The 19382-nt window shown below is 38.8% G+C and overlaps 1 protein-coding gene across 3 annotated transcripts in view; it reads right to left on the reverse strand.

The window, feature by feature from the left end:
• Nucleotides 1-19382, reverse strand: part of Abp1 (Actin binding protein 1) — a 298710-nt gene that overhangs the window by 245276 nt on the left and 34052 nt on the right. For all 3 annotated transcript variants that reach the window (XR_016546934.1, XM_090373450.1, XM_090373449.1), the window contains exon 2: nucleotides 17986-18041. Coding sequence is in view for 2 of the 3 variants with exons in the window: in XM_090373450.1 (XP_090229576.1) it covers nucleotides 17986-18041 (56 nt within the window). In the remaining variant the exon portion in view is untranslated. The remainder of the gene's footprint in view (nucleotides 1-17985; nucleotides 18042-19382) is intronic.

A 19382-nucleotide genomic window follows, 5' to 3' on the forward strand; every position in this document is an offset into this window, starting at 1 on the left:
CAACTGTGGTACTACACTGACAGTGGTAGAGAATGAAAAGGACCTAGGGGTAATTGTGCAGGCAGATATGAAGTTCTCTGAGCACTGCAGATGGGCTGCAAGAGTAGCTCATGGTGTCTTGTCAATGATATACAGGAATTGATATACAGGAATTTTTCTAGCAGGGATAAGGAGGTGATTAACCCCTTGTATAAGGCAATGGTCAGGCCACACCTTGAGTACTGTATTCAGGTCTGGAGGCCTCATTTCAAGAAGTATGTAGAGCTGCTGGAACGCGTACAGAGAAGGGCAACAAGATTAGTGAATGGAACAAAGGGTTGCTCATATGAAGAAAGGCTTAAGTTTTGCAAATTACAGTGTCTGGAGACTAGGAACTGGCGAGGTGATCAGATAGAGGTGTATAAAGCCTTGAATGGTTTGAGCATGCTCAATGCTGATGGGATTCTTCTTGCTCAGAATAATCACCTGAAAGGACATAATTTCAAATTGAGGAAAAAGAGATGTAGGATAAATGTGCGGAAATTTGCCTTTAGCTAATGGGTAGTTGGTTGGTGAAACAGACTTCCATCCCTTGTTGTGGAAGTTGACAGCCTAAATAAACTTAAGGCTCAGCTGGACAGGTATTTCGATCGAACAGAGGGGTGAAGTGGAAGTTTTTTTTTTTTTTTTTTGGCTGATGCTGCATAAGCTTGCTTTCTTGCATCATATGCTTCTACTAATCCTAATAATTTTTCAATGAAAGCTTGTTCACCCATGTTGTCTTATGTAGCCATAAAGCATTTCTTCACTGTGCAAAAGAACAGAATCTTTCTCTTCTGCACAACCTTGACAGTGGAAATACCTAGTAAAGTCAATCATCTTTCTGGTATAGTAATAATTTCCAAAACGAAAGTAGAAAATTTGAAGTTGTTATTAAAATAAATTAGTGCATAGCATTCTTCAACAATATCTACCGGTAGTGACCTCAGTACACAGATGGAGAGATACACTGGATTGAAGAACACATTTGAATTTTCAAATTAGCATAACATTTAAAAGAAACAAGCTTCGTTTCTTTGAAAAGCTCCATTTTCAGCAGACAAACAAAACATTAAGATGATAAAGGCAGACTATTACCAACGAGTGTTCGTTCTCCTCTTTTAATAACCTGGTTACTCAACTTTTTAGGTCAACCATAACAGGCACATTATCAACACTAAGAGCCAAACAGTTTTTTAAAGGAATCCCACATGCTTTTATGTTGTTCAGAAAATGTCCAGCACCTTTCATTGCTGGCACTAAGTGCAAGATCCTTTCAATTTGACATTGTTTTTTTATTATTACAAAAGGACAGACAACAAGACAAAGTTTGAAATCAATTTGATTACTGGCATCTGTAGCAATCAAAAGTGGCCTATTTCTCAGAGCCATCACCACCACTTATTTCCTCATCCATGCAAATACACTAACAATGCCTGTTTCTTTTCTTCTAGAACTATAGTTTTTTGCTATTTTGATAATGGGAACCTTAATCCTGACTGCTTGATCAGCACAACTCAGAGGAAGATTATATTCTATGGTAAAATATATAAAAAACATTCAGCATGCATGACATCACACAGTACACACAGCAAACATATTACCTTATTCAGTTTACAATACACAGAAAATGTTGGGTATGTGTCTTCTGAAATTTTACATAATATTTCATTGGCATCATACTGAAGGGATTGTTAATTATTTTTGCACTAATAAGTACTTTGAAATTACTTCACAGGAGGAAGGGAGGGAGGGAGGGAGGGAGGGGGGGAGAGAGAGAGAGAGAGAGAGAGAGACTATTATTCCACATTTACAGACTAGCTCCGGGTAAAATAATGGAGTCACTGGTTAAAGACGCACTGCAAGATCATCTAGACAAAACTTCAGAAATAATTCAGACACAGCATGGGTTTGTTAAGGAAAAGTTTTGTCTGACAAATTTGATTGCTTATTATGATGTGGTTACAAAGGAAATGGATGCAAAAAATAATTTTGATATCATATACTTGGATTTCAGGAAAGCTTTTGACACTGTTGTGCATGGAAGACTACTGTACAAATTGACGCAGAATGGTATTAAGGGTAAGTTGCTACAATGGATAAAAGGATGGTTGAGTGGCAGAAGACAGAGGGTGGTAATCAATGGGTGCTGCTCTTCATGGACTAATGTTATTAGTGGAGTCCCACAGGGTATTGAGCCCCCTGTTGTTTTGTATATTTATCAATGATACTGATGAAGTAATATCAGGCTTAGTGTCGAAGTTTGCAGATGATAGAAAGGTTGGCAGGGTTGCTAATGACAGTAAAGGCAGTGTGCTACTACAACAGGATCTTGAAAATTTGGGCATATGGGCTGAGAAGTGGCAACTGAAGTTTAACCTTGACAAATGCAAAGTACTACATATGAGTAGAAGTAACCCCAGAGAAATGTACCAACTGTGTGGTACTACACTTAAGGTGGTAGAAAATGAAAAAGACCTGGGAGTAATTGTGCAGTCAGATATGAAGTTTTCTGAGCAATGCAGACAGGCTGCCAGGGCAGGTCATCGGGTTTTGTCAATGATATATAGGAATTTTGCTAGCAGGGAAAAGGATGTGATTGTCCATCTGTATAAGGCAATGGTCAGGCCATGCCTTGAGTACTGCATACAGGTCTGGAGGCCTCATTATAGGAAAGATGTAGATTTGCTTGAGCGTGTACAGAGAAGAGCAACAAGATTGGTGAGGGCAATGAAGGGATCCTCTTACCAAGAGGATACCTTCATTGCCCTCACCTTGGTCCTTGAGGTTGTCACAGACATTCTCTCAGATATGCCAGACAAGCTGTACTTGCTACCTGGGAGTCTAAAACGCTGATGGAACTGATATTCGGGTGACACTCAAGTCAAGTGAATCCAATTTCGGCGAAGTCCAGACGGTCTGTGGCAGCCAAATCCTCTGCTTGCACCTTCACGATGGTGTGACTGTTAGTAAACCTGGGTATAACCTCCAAGTACAAGTAAATGGTGGGTGACCACCCAGGTGTGAACCAACATAAGCAGGGGTCGAGGTGTGGCACCCACACCACATGGAGGAATGCCACCCCTCTATGTTACCAGGCAGTACTATGTGGTAGATGACTCTCATCAACCGGTGCAATACCACAAATTTGCTTTTTGGAGGCTTGAAGTGGTGGAACAGATGTTTAGTCTCTAGAGCTAAGTTCCGGTCAACCCTTCCCTATCTCTTCCATCACGCAGTGTGATTGATGCCTTTTGAGGTTATGATGAACATCGTGGCAAGATCCAATATTCCTTACATTTCGAGGATACAGCTCTAAAACGGTGTTCGAATGCTGGCCGCTAGTTAGCACACCGGACCGAACCTATTGGTAACTCTCCAGGAGGCTTCCGGATCAGCTAGTGTATAATCTTGCTACCTCTACTCTGCCAGATAGTGCCCGAAGGGAGTCCGAGTAGTGTGTATGCGTGGAGCATTGTCAAGGCCACGTTATGTCAAGGATCTGGGTATATTCTTACCATGTGTACACGATATCCAAAAATTTCATTACTTCATACAGCATGTCCCACCCACTTTTTCTTACTATTGAATACACAATGAATTGTCAAACTAATAGAGCAAGCTTATCTGTGAAAAGATCTAAACCTCCCAAGGACTTCCTAATTCATTTCACAAATATACGTGGTCTCAATTCTAATCTCAACGATATCCATTTCCACTTGCAGTCTGCCAAACCCCATGTACTTTTTCTGACAGAATCTCAGTTATTGGTTGATTCAAGTACTGCTCATCTCAGATGCCCAAATTATTCGCTGTATGATTCCTTTCGCCTCAAAGGTGGTACTTGTGGATATGTCCGTACTGATATTCCCTGTCAGAGACTTGGCAATTTGGAATCTCCTCTCTTTGATCTTCTCTGGCTTAAAATCTCTCTACCTCATTGTGTCAAATTCATCTGTTGTCTCTACCGTTCTCCCAACTCCACTAATCAGTTGGAGCTCTTTGACTTCCTCTCTTTGCAACTTGACTTTCTCCAGTCCAACTTTCCTAACAGTGAGGTAATTTTCCTTGGTGATTTTAATGTTCACAACTACAGCTGGCTTCCATTTTCTAGTCACACCGACCCTGCTGGTCGTGATGCTGAGGCTTGTGAAATTACTAATGACTTTGCACAGATTGTTCATTTACCTACAAGAATACCGGACAATCCTAATCATACAGCCAATACGCTTGATCATTTTCTCACAAACAACCCTTCTAAGTACGCGGTTGAAGTGAGAAGTCCTTTAGGCACTTCAGATCACAACTTTTAATAGCTAAACTACTGCCAAAATACAACTGAGCAGTCTGGCTATTAAGGCAGGCTGCTATAAATTTGGAATACTAACCTCATAACATCCTATATATTATGGATTCATTCATTCCAATAATCTTGTATGCTTCTGCTATTTAGGTGTGGAGTAACTAAAGAAGACATTGTATAAATCTAGTCCGTGTGAATATTGGGACTCTAGATGCCCTAATATTAAACAAAGGATTTGCAATATCAAATTCAAGAAAACAAATGATCAGGAATCTCAATTATACTAGTTTGAAACCACTCAGGAGACACTTAGACAGTACTCAATTTTTGCTGCTAATGAACTCAATGCACTACAGGTTATTGATTGCATTCAATGACAAGTAAGCAGTAAACTTCCTTATATCTTATCCAACTTGTTTAAATTTAAAAAACTGGATCAGCATTGTGCTTGTATATTTGCTAGTGAATCCTACACTAACAGAAAGAAGTTTCAGAAACAAAATCATCAAGAATCAACTTGACATCAGTTAGACTGTTTTCATATTTTTTCTTGCAATGAGCTTGTTTAATTTCAGATAAGCAAATAAGTTCAAATGTTTTAATTCTTTAGTTTGTTGCACTGAGCTGTTAATTTGTGTACATGCATTCATGAAAAAAGTTAAGGTGAAGCTTTTTTTCACACAAAATACATAAATAAAACCTTTAAGACCCCCATAAATAAATTTTCATGTGGTCTTTCAGGAAAGGTACATAAAATTTACATAAAAGGCCTGCAACGTTCAATTTCACATGAATTCTAGATATAGATTAAATGATATTTTGCACTTTTATTCCTGCTAAGCAAGTTTTAATGTGTTTTCTTTTACAAGACTATATAGCATGGTAAGGAGATGACTGTCTGGATAACTGCCAGCAATAAAGAGCTGGTGAAATAATATAGTTAGGCTAATCATATAGGGAAGTTGGTTCTACAGGCTTCAAGAAAACAAACTCAATGCTAGGAAAGTTGTAATTTACATTCCTGTAATCCAAGGGAGCCCATTTATCATGAAGTAAAACAGTGCATAACAGCAGAAGTTCTGTTCTCACAACTTTACATCTGGAAAGAATGTGAAGTGCATATCGAACATATAGGACATGTGTTCAATTTGCATAAAACATATATAATTGATAATCAAACATACTTGAGCATATGGGGAAAGAACAGTTTAGGCAGTTGGAGAATAATGGTGTTTGTATGCATCACCATTAACAAGTACATATTACAAAGATGAATCTTAGAGCCTCACATCAGGCTGTTATAGGGTGCAAATGATCCTCAATATTCCTTTTTATAGATGAAAAAAGCTGGTTGATGAATTTCTAGAAAGTGATATATCCAAAGAATGGAATTAAGTGCCAGATCTCCAGACTGACTATTGTTGTTTTACATTATAGAGAGGAGTAGGATTACCCCTCCCTGCTCTATATTGTTGTTTTACGTTATAGAGCAGGGAAGGGTAATCCTACTCCTCTCTATCAACAGCCTGGACAAAAGAAACTTCCAGAACTCTCCCAGTCTGATGGTATTTTAACCCAGATTTCTTCATAAGTGGCATGGACCAACTATAAATGAATCCTTTTCAAGTGTACTTTGGTGCAACCTTGAATTACTATATACAGGAAAATATGGCAATGATATAAGCAATAAAATCACCACAGAAACAGGACATTTAATTAATTACAAAAATTAACCTTACTATAAAGCAATTCCAGGAGTATCATAAAATGAATGAAGGTTAGATAACTGACATTAATATCATAGTACTTAACATGGAGATAAAAACCAAAGAATTTCATTATAATGAATATGGCATGCACATAACAGATGGCAGGATGAATAGAAGGGTATACATACCAAAAGCTGACTGAAGGTAACCAGATCACTGCAAATCTGAATCAGAATCCCAAATAGAAGTTGTATCCTAGGATTCTGATTCAGATTCAGATTCTGCAGTGAGCAAGAAAGATGATGGGGGGGGGGGCAATAAACATGTTCAGTTATAAAAAAATCTCTTTAGGAAATTTTAATGCACAACCAAACATAACTGCCCTGTTATGGGTGACTTTACCTTACCTCCTATATACTGGAAATCATGAACCAGCAAAACACCGTGTGGGATCACATATTTGCACCAACTGGACCGTCTGTTATTTATTCTGACTTGTCAGAGATGGTACAAAGGGCTCATATGTCCTTGATCTCTTCACACTAAAGATCCAAACTGTATCAAGAAAACAACATTGTAGAAACAGATAGCAGACAGTGATCACAATGTCATAAAATGGATAGGGTCCGAAGAAATTCTGGCAGCCAAGGGTGTGGACTCTAAAGTCGAGAAGGGAGACCATACAGATTGCTATTTCTTGAGCTCTAACTGGAGTGAAAAACTATGTGTGAGATATGAATGAAAGCATTTAAGAGGTTTAACCATGGAAAACACTAACACATTCATAGCAGATGAAAAGTATCACAAAAGAAGGTTGGATGACAAGACAGCTGAAAGGTTTAATTGAGAAAAACCCGAGACAGTTACAGATTATAATCACACACCAATTCATATGATTATTAACATTCTCTAAGACAAGGGTGAAAATTACCCATGAATGAAAGATATCAAAACTGCCTTCATTCAATTTTTTTCCATAAAACCCACAAAACAGAAAGGTATTAGAATCTACAGTATATAGCACTGTACATGGGTTGAAGGCTGAGAAGATGAAAGAAGATACTTATTGACATTACACTTAGTTTTCTGTAGATTGAAAGTTTCAGAAAATAAGTGCAAAGGAAGGTTGTTCCAGAAAACTGAAGTTGAAGGAAGAAGAAAAGTTGGCACTGTGAGTTTGGAAGTCGGACAGTAAATGGACATTGGTTAGTTGCGGCATGTTTTCAGCTGGTTTGGAAGAGAGAGGGGGGGTTCAGCCTTAAATTTATTATACAAGCCAGTTCAGAAGAGCAGTGCCCATGGAAGTATCCATAGGAAAGGCATGCAGCAGAAGCAGAAAGTCTAAGAGACAGAGAATGGAGAAACTTTGTAAGAGATAGGTCTTAAATTAACCTAACTGCCCTCGTTTTAACAGAGAATAGAACCACCCCAGATGTGGGAACAATATTCCCTGGTAGGGATATTGCAGATTTCAGATCTGTACAGAATGAGTAACAATTTAGAATAAAAGTAACAACGAGAGAAGACCCAGATTTTTAGATGCAGAGAAAGTAATATTTGTGGTGCTTATGCCAAGAGGGATTAGAAACCAAGGTAATTCCTAATCCAGATATTAGCATTAGTTGAGGCATATGATACAAGAAAGCAAGCATATACAGCATTAGTCAAAAAAAAAAAAAAAAAAACCCTTCCCATTTCGCCCATCTGGCCACTCCAAATGTTTATCTAGTTCAGCCTTAAATTTATCTATCAACTTCCACAACAACAGATGGAAGTCGGTTCCAGCAATCAACTAGCCGCTGGCTAAAGGCAAACTTCCGCACATCTATTCTACAAATGTCTTTCCTCAATTTGAATCTATGCCCCCTCAGGTTCTTAATCTCAGCAGATGGAAGTATCCCATCAGCACTGAGCCTACTCAAACCATTCAAGGCCTTGTACACCTCAATCAGATCACCTTGCAGGTGCCTAGTGTCCAGATGCTGCAACTTACAGAATTTAAGCCTCTCCTGGTAAGAGAACTCCTTTGTTCCTCTCACCAATCTTGTTGCCCTTCTCTGTACTCGTTCTAGCAACTCTACATCCTTCCTAAATGAGGCCTCCAGACCTGTACGCAGTATTCAAAGTGTGGCCTGACCACTGCCTTATATAATCACCTCCTTGTCTCTGCTAGCAAAGTTTATATACATCATTGACAAAACTCCATGACCTGCTCTGGCAGCGTGTCTGCACTGTGCAGAGAATTTCATATCCGACTGCACAATTACCCCCCCCAGGTCTTTTTCATTCTCCACCTCCCTGAGTGTATTACCATACAGTTGGTATGTTTCTCTTGGGTTACTGCTACCCATATGCAGCACTTTGCATATGTCAATATTAAACTTCAGTTGCCACTTCTCAGCCAATCTACCTAACTTTTCTAGATCGGGTTGCAGTAGCATACTGTCTTTACTATCATTAACAATCCTGCCAACCTTTGTAACATCTGCGAACTTGGTCATTACATCTGATATACCTTCATCAATATCATTAACAAATATACAAAACAAAAATGGGCCCAGCACCGAACCCTGGAGGATTCTACTAATAACATTAGTCCACATAGAACAGTGTCCATTTATTACCACTCTCTGCAGCCTCCCACTCAACCATCCCTTTATCCATTGCAGCAACTTGCCCTTAATGCCATAATGGACACTGTCATCGAAGATAAGTCATCATAACAGAAGAATCCTTTTTGCAATGGGGATGGGATACACTTAAATAGAAAGGTTGCAAGAATATTTGCTGATGCTATCGAGGCAGTGTTAGGTGGGTCGGAAAACTGCTAGCTTGAGGGGAGACAAAGACCAATAGATTGACAGTAGCCACTGGCAGAGGTGAAAGAGATTCTTGCACTGCTTCTATTAGAATGAGCAGAAGCCTGAAAAACAAGATGCATGGTATTTCAGAGAGTGCTGAGAGCCATTGCGGTACAAGTAAACACATGGGTTGTGTTAGGGTAGCTAAGAATAGAAACAGGTGCAGGTATACTTGCGTGTACACAAATGCTAGGAGTTTAGTAAATAAATTTGATGAATTTGAGGTATTGCTCAAAACATCAAAGGCAGATATTGTTGGGATATCAGAGACGTGGTGTCACACAGATTTAAGGGATGCAGAACTGCAATTTAGGGAGTACAACATCTACAGAAAGGATAGACAGGATAGGAAGGGGAGGAAGGGTTATGCTATTAGTTAAGAAACACATAAAAACCAAGGAAGTGAAGCCAGTCGACATTGCTGGACAGTGCAGTGTTGAGTCAGTTTGGTGTGACATAAGCATTGGGAGATCAAAATTGAGAGTAGGAGTGTGCTATAAGCCTATTGACTCTGATGAGTATAATAAGGAACTGTACAGGGAAATAGAGTGGGCCAGTAAATCAGAGAGTCTTATAATGGGAGATTTTAATTTCCCAGATACTGACTGGAATTTGGGGGCTGGTTACTCACACACTAGCAGGCTTTTGTGGATTTATTGGATAATTGTTTTCTACATCAGCATGTTCGGGAGGCAACTAGAGGGAGTAATACTCTTGATTTGATTATCAGCAGTGATTCTTCATGCATTAAGAATCTGCAGATAAATGAACCACTAGGTGGCAGTGATCACAGTGTGCTGAAGTGGGATTTACTCAAAGAGGTAACTACCATTAGGGGTAAAGGGAAGGGTTATTGCTTCCGTAAAGGCGACTACGATGGACTGAGACAGTATTTAAATTCTATACAGTGGGACCAACTGATGATGTTACCAACAGCAAATTCAAAATGGGAAGCATTCAAAGAACTTATCTTGGAAGCTACTAGGCTTTACATACCAACTAAGAAATATTGTTCAAGGTTTAGGCCAAAATGGATGTCAGATGAACTAATGAGGCATATGGCAGAGAAGAAAAATGCATGGGATACTTACAAATTAACACATGACACACAAGCCTATGATAGATACAAGTTGATATGCAACCAAGTTACAAAGGAGGTTAGGCAAGCGAAGGCAGATTACGAGAAATCCTTGGCAAGGGATGCATAGAAAAACAGCAAAGAGTTCTTTACTTATGTAAACTCTAGAAGGAAGGGGATGAATCAGATTGGTCCACTTGATATTGATGATCCTGCTCAGGTAGCTAACAAACTAAATGAATATTTTGCATCGACATTCACACATGAGGAGTTATTCAGCAAGGGGAATGCCAGAGGTGTATTCAACTCTAGCAGTAAGCTACAGAATCTTGAAATAACTGGGAGTAAAGTGGAGGAGAAACTGTTGAAGATAAACACAAGAAAGGCACCTGGGGTGGATGGGATCTATCCAGTTATATTAAAGGAGGCAGCAAAGAAAGTAAGTAAACCCTTAGCCATAACTGGAAATGTGCAAATATGCAAATGGACCCATAGACTGGAAATGTGCAAATGTGACCCCAATTCACAAAGGAGGATCAAAGGCTGACACAAGTAATTATAGACCTGTGAGCTTAACTTCTGTTCCAGGAAAGTTAATGGAGGCACTGGTTAAAGAAGCACTGCAGGATCATTTAGACAAGACTTCAGTTATAGCTCAGACACAGCATGGTTTTGTTAAGGTGAAGTCTTGCCTGACCAACTTGATTGGATACTATGATGCAGTCACAAAAGAACTGGATGCAGGGAATAACTTTGATATTATATACTTGGATCTTAGAAAGGCTTCTGATACTGTTGCACATGGAAGACTGCTACACAAATTGGAGCAATGTGACATTGGAGGAAAATTGCTGCTATGGATAAAGGGGTGGTTGAGGGGGAGAATACAGAGAGTGGTAATCAATGGACACTGCTCATCGTGGACTAATGTTATTAGTGGAGTCCCTCAGGGCTCAGTGTTGGGTCCATTATTGTTTTCTGTATTTATAAATGATATTGATAATGGTATATCAAGCTTAATGTCCAAGTTTGCAGATGATACAAAGGTTGGCAGGGTTGTCAAGGACACTACTGACACTATGCTGCTGCAACAGGATCTGGAAAGGTTGAGCAGATGGGCTGAGAGGTGGCAAATGAAGTTTAACATTGACAAATGTAAAGTACTACACATGGGAAACAGCAACCCCAGAGCAACATATCAACTCTGTGGTACTCTACACTGACAGTGGTAGAGAATGAAAGGGACTTGGGGGTGGTTGTGCAGGCAGATATGAAGTTCTCTGAGCAGTGCAGATGGGCTGCAAGAGTAGCTCATGGAGTATTCCATGTATATGATTCGAGGTTGGCATTCGAGGTGAGCGGACGCGCTTAGACAGGGCTCCTCAGTTAAGTGGTTTACTTTTGGATAGTGCTTTTAAATATTTGATTTATTTAGATATTGTTGGATTATTTTGTTATAGGTTTTCCTGTAACTGTTTGATTTTAATAATATTATAGATATAATTTTTTAAAGTTACTTTCATTGATATTTATTTAATTTTATAATGGTAGTTACGAGATCTGCCTTAAACACGTCACAGGGTATCGTGACTCACACGGAAATAGCAGATGGCGATTTACGGGTGAGTCATGATTTAATCCGTTGTGGAACCTGTGGAATGTTTTCCAAGGTCGACCTGGTGACTAATCCTACCTCACCTGGGGATTCTTTTCTTTGTGATCGATGTAAGGAGTGCACCGATCTTAAATTACAATTTGGTGCACTGAGGGAACAATTTGAGTCCCTGAAAAAACGAGTGCTTGCCCTCGAAAATAATGCACCTGGGAGCTCGTCAGGGACTCAAAACTCCAGCAATCTACCAAGTGATGCACACCCGATTCGAGCCTCAAAACAGAAAAACCAAGTGCAAACTACTCTGGTTAAAAAGGACATTGTATTATTAGGAGACTCCATTGTCAGGGAAACGGGGAATATTTTTTGTAATAAAGATAGGTGGAGGAGAACCAGGGTATGTCTGCCGGGAGCAACTATTGATGATGTCACCAACAGACTGTCAGATTTTAAAGGGGTAAAGAAAATATTATTATTCATGTGGGGACAAACGATATTAAACGTACACGATCTGACGATTTGTTGGAAAAATACAGGACCATGCTGAGGAAATGTCGCGAGCTAGGCCATAATGTCTATGTGTCTGCAATTCTGCCCAGACACGATAGGAGGGATTATATGTTAAGAGCCTTGTGGATTAACTCAAGACTTGAAGGAATCTGCAAGGCTTTAGGGGGTAAATTTCTATCAGCATGGCCCACACTTGTAGGTAGAAGGAATTTGTTTTGTAGAGACGGGATACACTTAAACAAAGGTGGTGCAAAAGTTTTTGCCAGTATTATTGAGGATACCTTAAAGGTTCAGGGAAACTGCTAGTTAGGGGGGATGTGGGTAATACTGACACGCGTTTATCTGATAATATTGGTCAAAGTAACTCTTGCACATACCTCAAGAGTTCTTATCTGTTACCCCAACTGGACGTATTATCTAGATGTTCTGGGGGCACAAACGTTTCACGTGGGCGGGTAGCTAATGCCAGGGAAGAAGCCTAAAAAACTTCAAGGGTTGTGTTAGGGTTGTTAAATATACAAGAACAGTAAATCTTAATTGTTTATACAGTAACGTTAGAAGTGTCGTCAATAAAATGAGCGAATTCGAACTGCTGGTTAAAACAAGTAACGCGGACATAATAGGGCTTACAGAGACGTGGTGCCACCCGGAAATTGGGGATGATGAGTTTCAGTACGGCTTGTATAATGTATTTAGGAAGGATAGGTTAGATAGAAGGGGTGGTGGGGTAATGCTTCTTATCAGAAGCAGCCTGAGTGCGACGATAGCTTTCCCGGATTCAGACGTCTCACATGCTAGTATAGAGTCTGTATGGTGTGAGATAGTTGGAAACAAAGGTATAATGCGAGTAGGAGTAATCTACAGACCAGGTGATTGTGAAGATTATGACAAAAGCCTCTACATGCAAATGGAATGGGCAAGTAAGCGTCAATGCCTTATTATGGGTGATTTCAATCAGCCTCTAATTGATTGGAGTAAATGGGAAGGAAACTCGACATGGGGAACAAAATTTTTAAATCAACTAGATGACTGTTATTTGTATCAACATGTCAGGGAAAATACCAGAGAAAAGAATATCCTAGACCTCATCATCACACATGAATCAGATGACATAACAGGGCTGACAGTAGAGGAACCAGTAGCAGGAAGTGATCACGGAGTTCTACGGTGGATGATGACGAGAGAGGTAGCAGAAGTAAAAGGCAAAGGAATGGGTTTTAATTTCAGAAAAGGAAATTACGATGCCTTAAGGTACTACATGGCCTCTATTAACTGGGTAGATATCGCGCAGAGAATGAATACAATTGAACTGTGGTACGCTTTTAAAACATTAATCACAGATGCCTTGAATGCGTATATACCATTAAAAAAATACTCCACGAGGAGGGTTCCAAGTTGGATGACTAGTGAAGTTGCCGCATTACTTGAGCAGAAAAAGGTGGCATGGAAAGGTTACAGAACAATAAAAAGTACTGAAGCCTATAACAGCTACAAGGTGATGTGTAATAGAGCCACAGAAAAGGTTCGACAGGCAAAGGCAGTTTATGAGAAATCACTAGCAAACAGAGCAAAGAGGGGGGATAAAGAATTCTTCACATATATAAATGCCAAGAAGAGCAGGACAAACCAGATCGGACCTTTATGTAAGGGAAAGGGGATAGTAATAAATACACCAGCTGCCGTTGCAGATGAACTCAACAGTTATTTTGCAACAATATTTACAAATGAAAAGCCTTTTGTGGCAAAGGGAAATTGTGGGAGCGAAGTTGAAAAATATGTAATTAATGATATTGAAATTTCGCAAGATTATTTAATGAAAAAACTTTCGAGCCTACAGACCAGTAAGGCTCCTGGAGTTGATGGAATATACCCTATAATCTTAAGAGAGGCAGCAAGCGAGTGCATTGAACCATTGAGGCTAATTATGCGAGCATCATTAGACTCTGGGGAGATTCCCTTGGATTGGAAAAGTGCAAATGTATCTCCCATACATAAGGGTGGCTCTAAAAGTGAAGTTGGAAATTATCGACCTGTCAGTCTGACTTCAGTAGTAGGGAAAATCATGGAGGCAATGATCAAGGGTGGAATTCAGGATCATTTGGATCGCATTGAAATTCTCAAGGATACTCAGCATGGTTTCGTAAAGGGAAAATCATGTTTAACAAATCTGGTTCGCTATTTCGAAAGGGTCACTCACGAGCTGGATTTAGGGAATAATTTCGACATTGTTTATTTAGATTTCAGCAAAGCTTTTGACTCAGTCCCACATGAGCAGTTGCTTTATAAGCTGGAACAGGTTGGAATCACTGGGAAAATCCTTAGATGGATAGAAGGATGGCTTCAGGGCAGGAGGCAGAGGGTTGTGATAAATGGCTATTCCTCAGATTGGGTTGATGTAAGAAGTGGGGTTCCCCAAGGATCAGTATTAGGACCACTGTTGTTTTTAATTTTCATAAACGACATTGATGAAGGGATAGAGGGCGTGATGTCTAAATTTGCAGATGATGTTAAAATTGGTAGAGTAGTTAATGATCACTGTCAAGCTGAGCTTCTTCAGAGAGACCTAGATAGACTTCAGGAATGGTCAGAAAAATGGCAGCTGTGCTTTAATCCAACAAAGTGTAAGGTATTACACCTGGGAAACAGTAATCCCAAAAAAACTTATTCACTTGGTGGAGTTCAACTAAAGCCAGTACTGGAGGAAAGGGACTTGGGTGTTACGATACGGTCAGACATGAAATTCTCTGAGCATTGTAAACAGGTTGCAAGGAAGGCCCATGGTGTCCTATCGATGATCTATCGAACTTTTGCAAGTAGAGATAGGGACGTGATAATCCCATTATATAAGGCTTATGTTAGACCACACTTGGAATACTGTGTTTAAGTATGGAGACCGCACCTGAAGAAAGACATCGAGCTTCTTGAAAGGGTGCAAAGAAGGGTAACTCGCCTGGTGAGATCGGCAAAAGGGCGTCCTTATGAAGAAAGACTTCGAATATGTGGGTTGCAGAGTTTGGAAACTAGACACCTTAGAGGAGATTTGATTGAGGTGTTTAAGGCTCTGAGAGGCATCAGTAAAATGAATGAGGACAAAATTTTCAAGATTATAAATGATGCTAGAACTAGGGGACATAAATTCAAGTTACGGGGGGAAATGTTTAGATTGGATTGCAGGAAGTTCTATTTTAGCCAGTGAGTTATAAATTACTGGAATAAGTTGCCTTCATGGGTGGTAGAGGCCGACAGTTTGGGGAAATTCAAAGGTCATCTGGATAGTACTTTCGGGTAAGGGAAGCACATAGGATGATAGGTTTAATTTCCTTTTTATTTTATTTTTTTTATTTATTAATTATTATTATTTAGTTATTTATTTATTATTTTTTTTTTTTTTTTTTTTATCATTGTTTTGTTCGGATTTTTTTTTTTTTTTTTTTTTGGCTGGTGCAGCATAAGCCGTAGGCTTTCTTGCACCATGCGGCCGTTACTAATACTAATACTATTGTCAATGATATACAGGAATTTTTCCAGCAGGGATAAGGAGGTGATTATTCCATTGTATAAGGCAATGGTCAGGCCACACCTAGAGTACTGTATACAGGTCTGGAGGCCTCATTTCAAGAAGGATGTAGAGCTGTTGGAACGAGTACAGAGAAGGGCAACAAGATTAGTGAATGGAACAAAAGGGTGCTCTTACGAAGAAAAGCTTAAGTTTTCCAAATTACAGTGTCTGGAGACTAGGCACCAGCGAGGTGATCTGACAGAGGTGTATAAAGCCTTGAATGGTTTAAGCATGCTCAATGCTGATGGGATTCTTCCTCTAGCTCAGAAAAATCACCTGAGAGGGCATAAATTCAAATTGAGGAAAGACAGATGTAGGATAGACGTGTGGAAATTTGCCTTCAGCCAGCGGGTGGTTGGTTGGTGGAACAGACTTCCATCCCTTGTGGTAGAGGTTGATAGCCTAAATAAGTTTAAGGCTTAGCTGGACAGGTATTTTGAACGAACAGAGGGGTGAAGTGGAAGTGGGTTTTTTTTTTTTTTTTTTGGCTGATGCTGCATAAGCTTGCTTTCTTGCATCAAATGCCTCTACTAATGCTAATGCTAATGCAATATCCTTTTTGGGACTTAGTTTTAGAAGGACTGAAATTAACTAAATTAGCATTGCGCCATTGAAGAATTATCTGGAGATCAGCAGTTAAGGAATTGGTGGGGATATTCGTGAAGTTGAAGATTTTGTGCAGGGCAAGGTTTCTCGAACTGGAAGTTTAAATGCAGTGTGGTATCATCAGCAAAACTATGGATAGGATTTCCAGTCAATGGAAGGTCATTAACATACAAAAGGAAAAGAGTAGGAGAAAGAACTGCAACTTGAAGAACACCAGCTCAGTGGAGAAGTTAGAACACAGAGATATATATCATTATCTGTAGTGAGCAGTCAGAGAAAACCAGATACCCAATTACAAAATGCAGTTGGCTATCCATAAGATGGAAGGTTATGTTGAAGATCTTTATGCTAAATACAATCAAAAGCCTTTAAAATGTCAATTCTTTTAAGTGTCATCAAATGTTTCTATTGAATTCATTCATAGATGAGTAGACCAACGTTGACAGAATCCATACTGGCAATCACTTACCAGATGGGGGTTTTCTAGATTGTTTAAGAGTTGTCAGTTAATAAATTTCTCCATTACTTTAGAAAGAGTAGAAGTAAATGCACTGAAACAATAATTGCATGGGAGAGATTTGTCATCCTTTTTAGGAAATGGCTGGATATGAGCAAATTTCTAAGCTAAAGGGGTGCAGGTTATGAAAACCAAGTGGAGAAATATCATCGGAAATTGGGGCTTCCTTGGCATCAGATTGTTCAAATTCTTCTACCATCCTTTTTACAGATGACCACAGGAGGCATTGAGTTCAGCATAGTGGGAATGGTAGCAGATGGTTTACAAAGATCATCAACACAAGAATTAGAAGAAAAGTAAGATGCAACAGGTCAGCTTTATCTTTAGCTAAGGCAGCAATAGAAGAATCAGGTTTTAACAGAGGTGGAAGTGGAAGTACAGATGGGCAAAAGTGTCAGCCAGCAGCTTTGGCAAAGAGACCAGAATTCTCAACTACCATTTGGACAAGAAGCAAGTTTTCTACTCTTAGCCCATTCAAAATCTAGTGTAGACTGATTAATAACTTCTTTACAATTGGTAGCTTTGGTGTAAGCAGAAAATGAACTAAAAATTTGGATGCAAGCCAACTGCAATATGCAACATTCTTATTTTGAACAGCCTTAGCACACTTACTGGAAAAACAAGGTTCAGACACAGGACAAGATTATAAGGTGGAGTAAAGGATTTCATCCCTATAAGAATAATTTCACTGAACAATCTGAGCAAACAGAATATTTAAAACAATAATGCAACCAATAATGAAACAATAATGCATTCAAGGAAAAGAAGAACAGAAATCTAACAGATCATCCTTTTGCATTCCTCTAATGCCAAAAAACAAAGGCTGACAATGAGAAAAAGGCTCCACCGAAGAAGAGACTATCAGGAAGTTGTGATCTGAGGTACCTAGAAGACCACTCGCCTTGACCATGTATTTGGAAGTGTTGTTCATTAGAAAAAAGATCAATAACACTGCCATTGATTGGATTGTCTGGTATTCCAGTAGGTATATATTAACAGTCTGTCTTCAGACTAACTGTTCATATACCTACCAGAAAAAAGATGACACCATTCAAGATACAAGAGTAATAGCATTTTAGCCGGAAATATTTTGATAAAAACTGTTTAATATATTAATTTTTGTTTAGGTGATGTAAAAAGTGCCATAGCTGAACACGATATAAAAAATTTTAATACATACTTTTCTTTACTGCATGCAAAGTAATTACTTACCCCCTTTTCCAACAACACAGAGATCATTAGTCTGTTTCTCATATCCAAATAGTGCCCTGAAAAAATTACTACCTTTGCATTTTCCTTAACAAAATAAATTAGTAGCAATTATAACCATATTTATGAATAACATGTACTAGTAAATTTATAAGAGGAGTTTACCTCAATATAGTACGTGGAACACTTCCGTATGATACCCTCCAGAAATTAAAACGGAAAAAACGAAAAAATCGACAACTTACCGGTACATTAAAGTAAAATATAAATAATTAAAGTAAAATATAAATAATTAAATAATCAATTTAACACAATTCAAAATCAATTCAAAACAATTAAAATTCAAATTAACGCAATTAAAAGAATCTAACGAAAATATTCAAAACGATTTTCCTTCCTGAAGCTGACAATGCTTTTCGACCGACTGTCGTGATCACAGGAATGAAAATTATCGAAACAGGCTAAACCTGCAACTTAAATAGTGATTGTGTCTTCGCGCATGCGCGTAAAGGTCCACGCATCGGAGATCAAATATGGCCGCCGAACATTAACAGAATTCTCGTGTAATTTAATTTCAACGGTTTCTGCAATTAATAGTCGCGTATAATTACGTTGAACGTTAAGTATTTTGGCCTCGTTAAATAAAAAAGTATGTTTTTCGTTAATGGCATGAAAGGCTAATTCTGACGCTGCTGAACGAGAAGCACGAACAGAGGCTTCGTGTTGATTTACACGGATATTAAGAGAAAACCGCGTGGAACCCTGATAAGACGAGTCGCAATCACCGCAAGAAATGTTGTATACTAGATCATTAATTTGTGTTGCGAACGCCGAAAGAACCGAGCGATTGTTCAGTATAGTGTGTAACTTCCGTATAGGCCTAGCTATAATTTTAAATTCGGTATCTTTAAAGAATCTGTTAAGCTGTTTGTGCCACTGTTCAACATATGGGACAGAAATAAAGTATTTTTTGATATTACTATTGTTGATTGGTGCAGTATTTTGTATCCTATCCTTAGCTTGTACCCTAATTCGATTTATTGTGTTAATGGGATAACCCCTGTTCAAGAATCTGCTAGTTAATATTTGTATTTCTGAGTCTAAAGCAGAATCCGTCGTTGAATATTTATAGGCATTTAGAAATTGATTAAAGATAATCGATCTTTTGTAGGTGAACGGGTGGTAGCTATTATAATGTAGAAGCATACCGGTGTTTGTGGGTTTTCGATAGATGCTAAATTGTATTTTGTTCGAGTCCCGGGTAAGCGTGAAATTTAGAAAGTTTAATGACTTAGTATCCGTATCTTCCCTTTCCAATGTAAATTTGAGTCTAGAATGAATATTGTTAAACGAATGTAAAATATCTTGGATAGTACTACTATCGGTAATAACTAGAACAT

This window comes from Mastigoproctus giganteus, chromosome 5, assembly GCF_048544385.1.
Source record: "Mastigoproctus giganteus isolate SK-2022 chromosome 5, ASM4854438v1, whole genome shotgun sequence".
NCBI classification, from domain to species: domain Eukaryota; kingdom Metazoa; phylum Arthropoda; class Arachnida; order Uropygi; family Thelyphonidae; genus Mastigoproctus; species Mastigoproctus giganteus.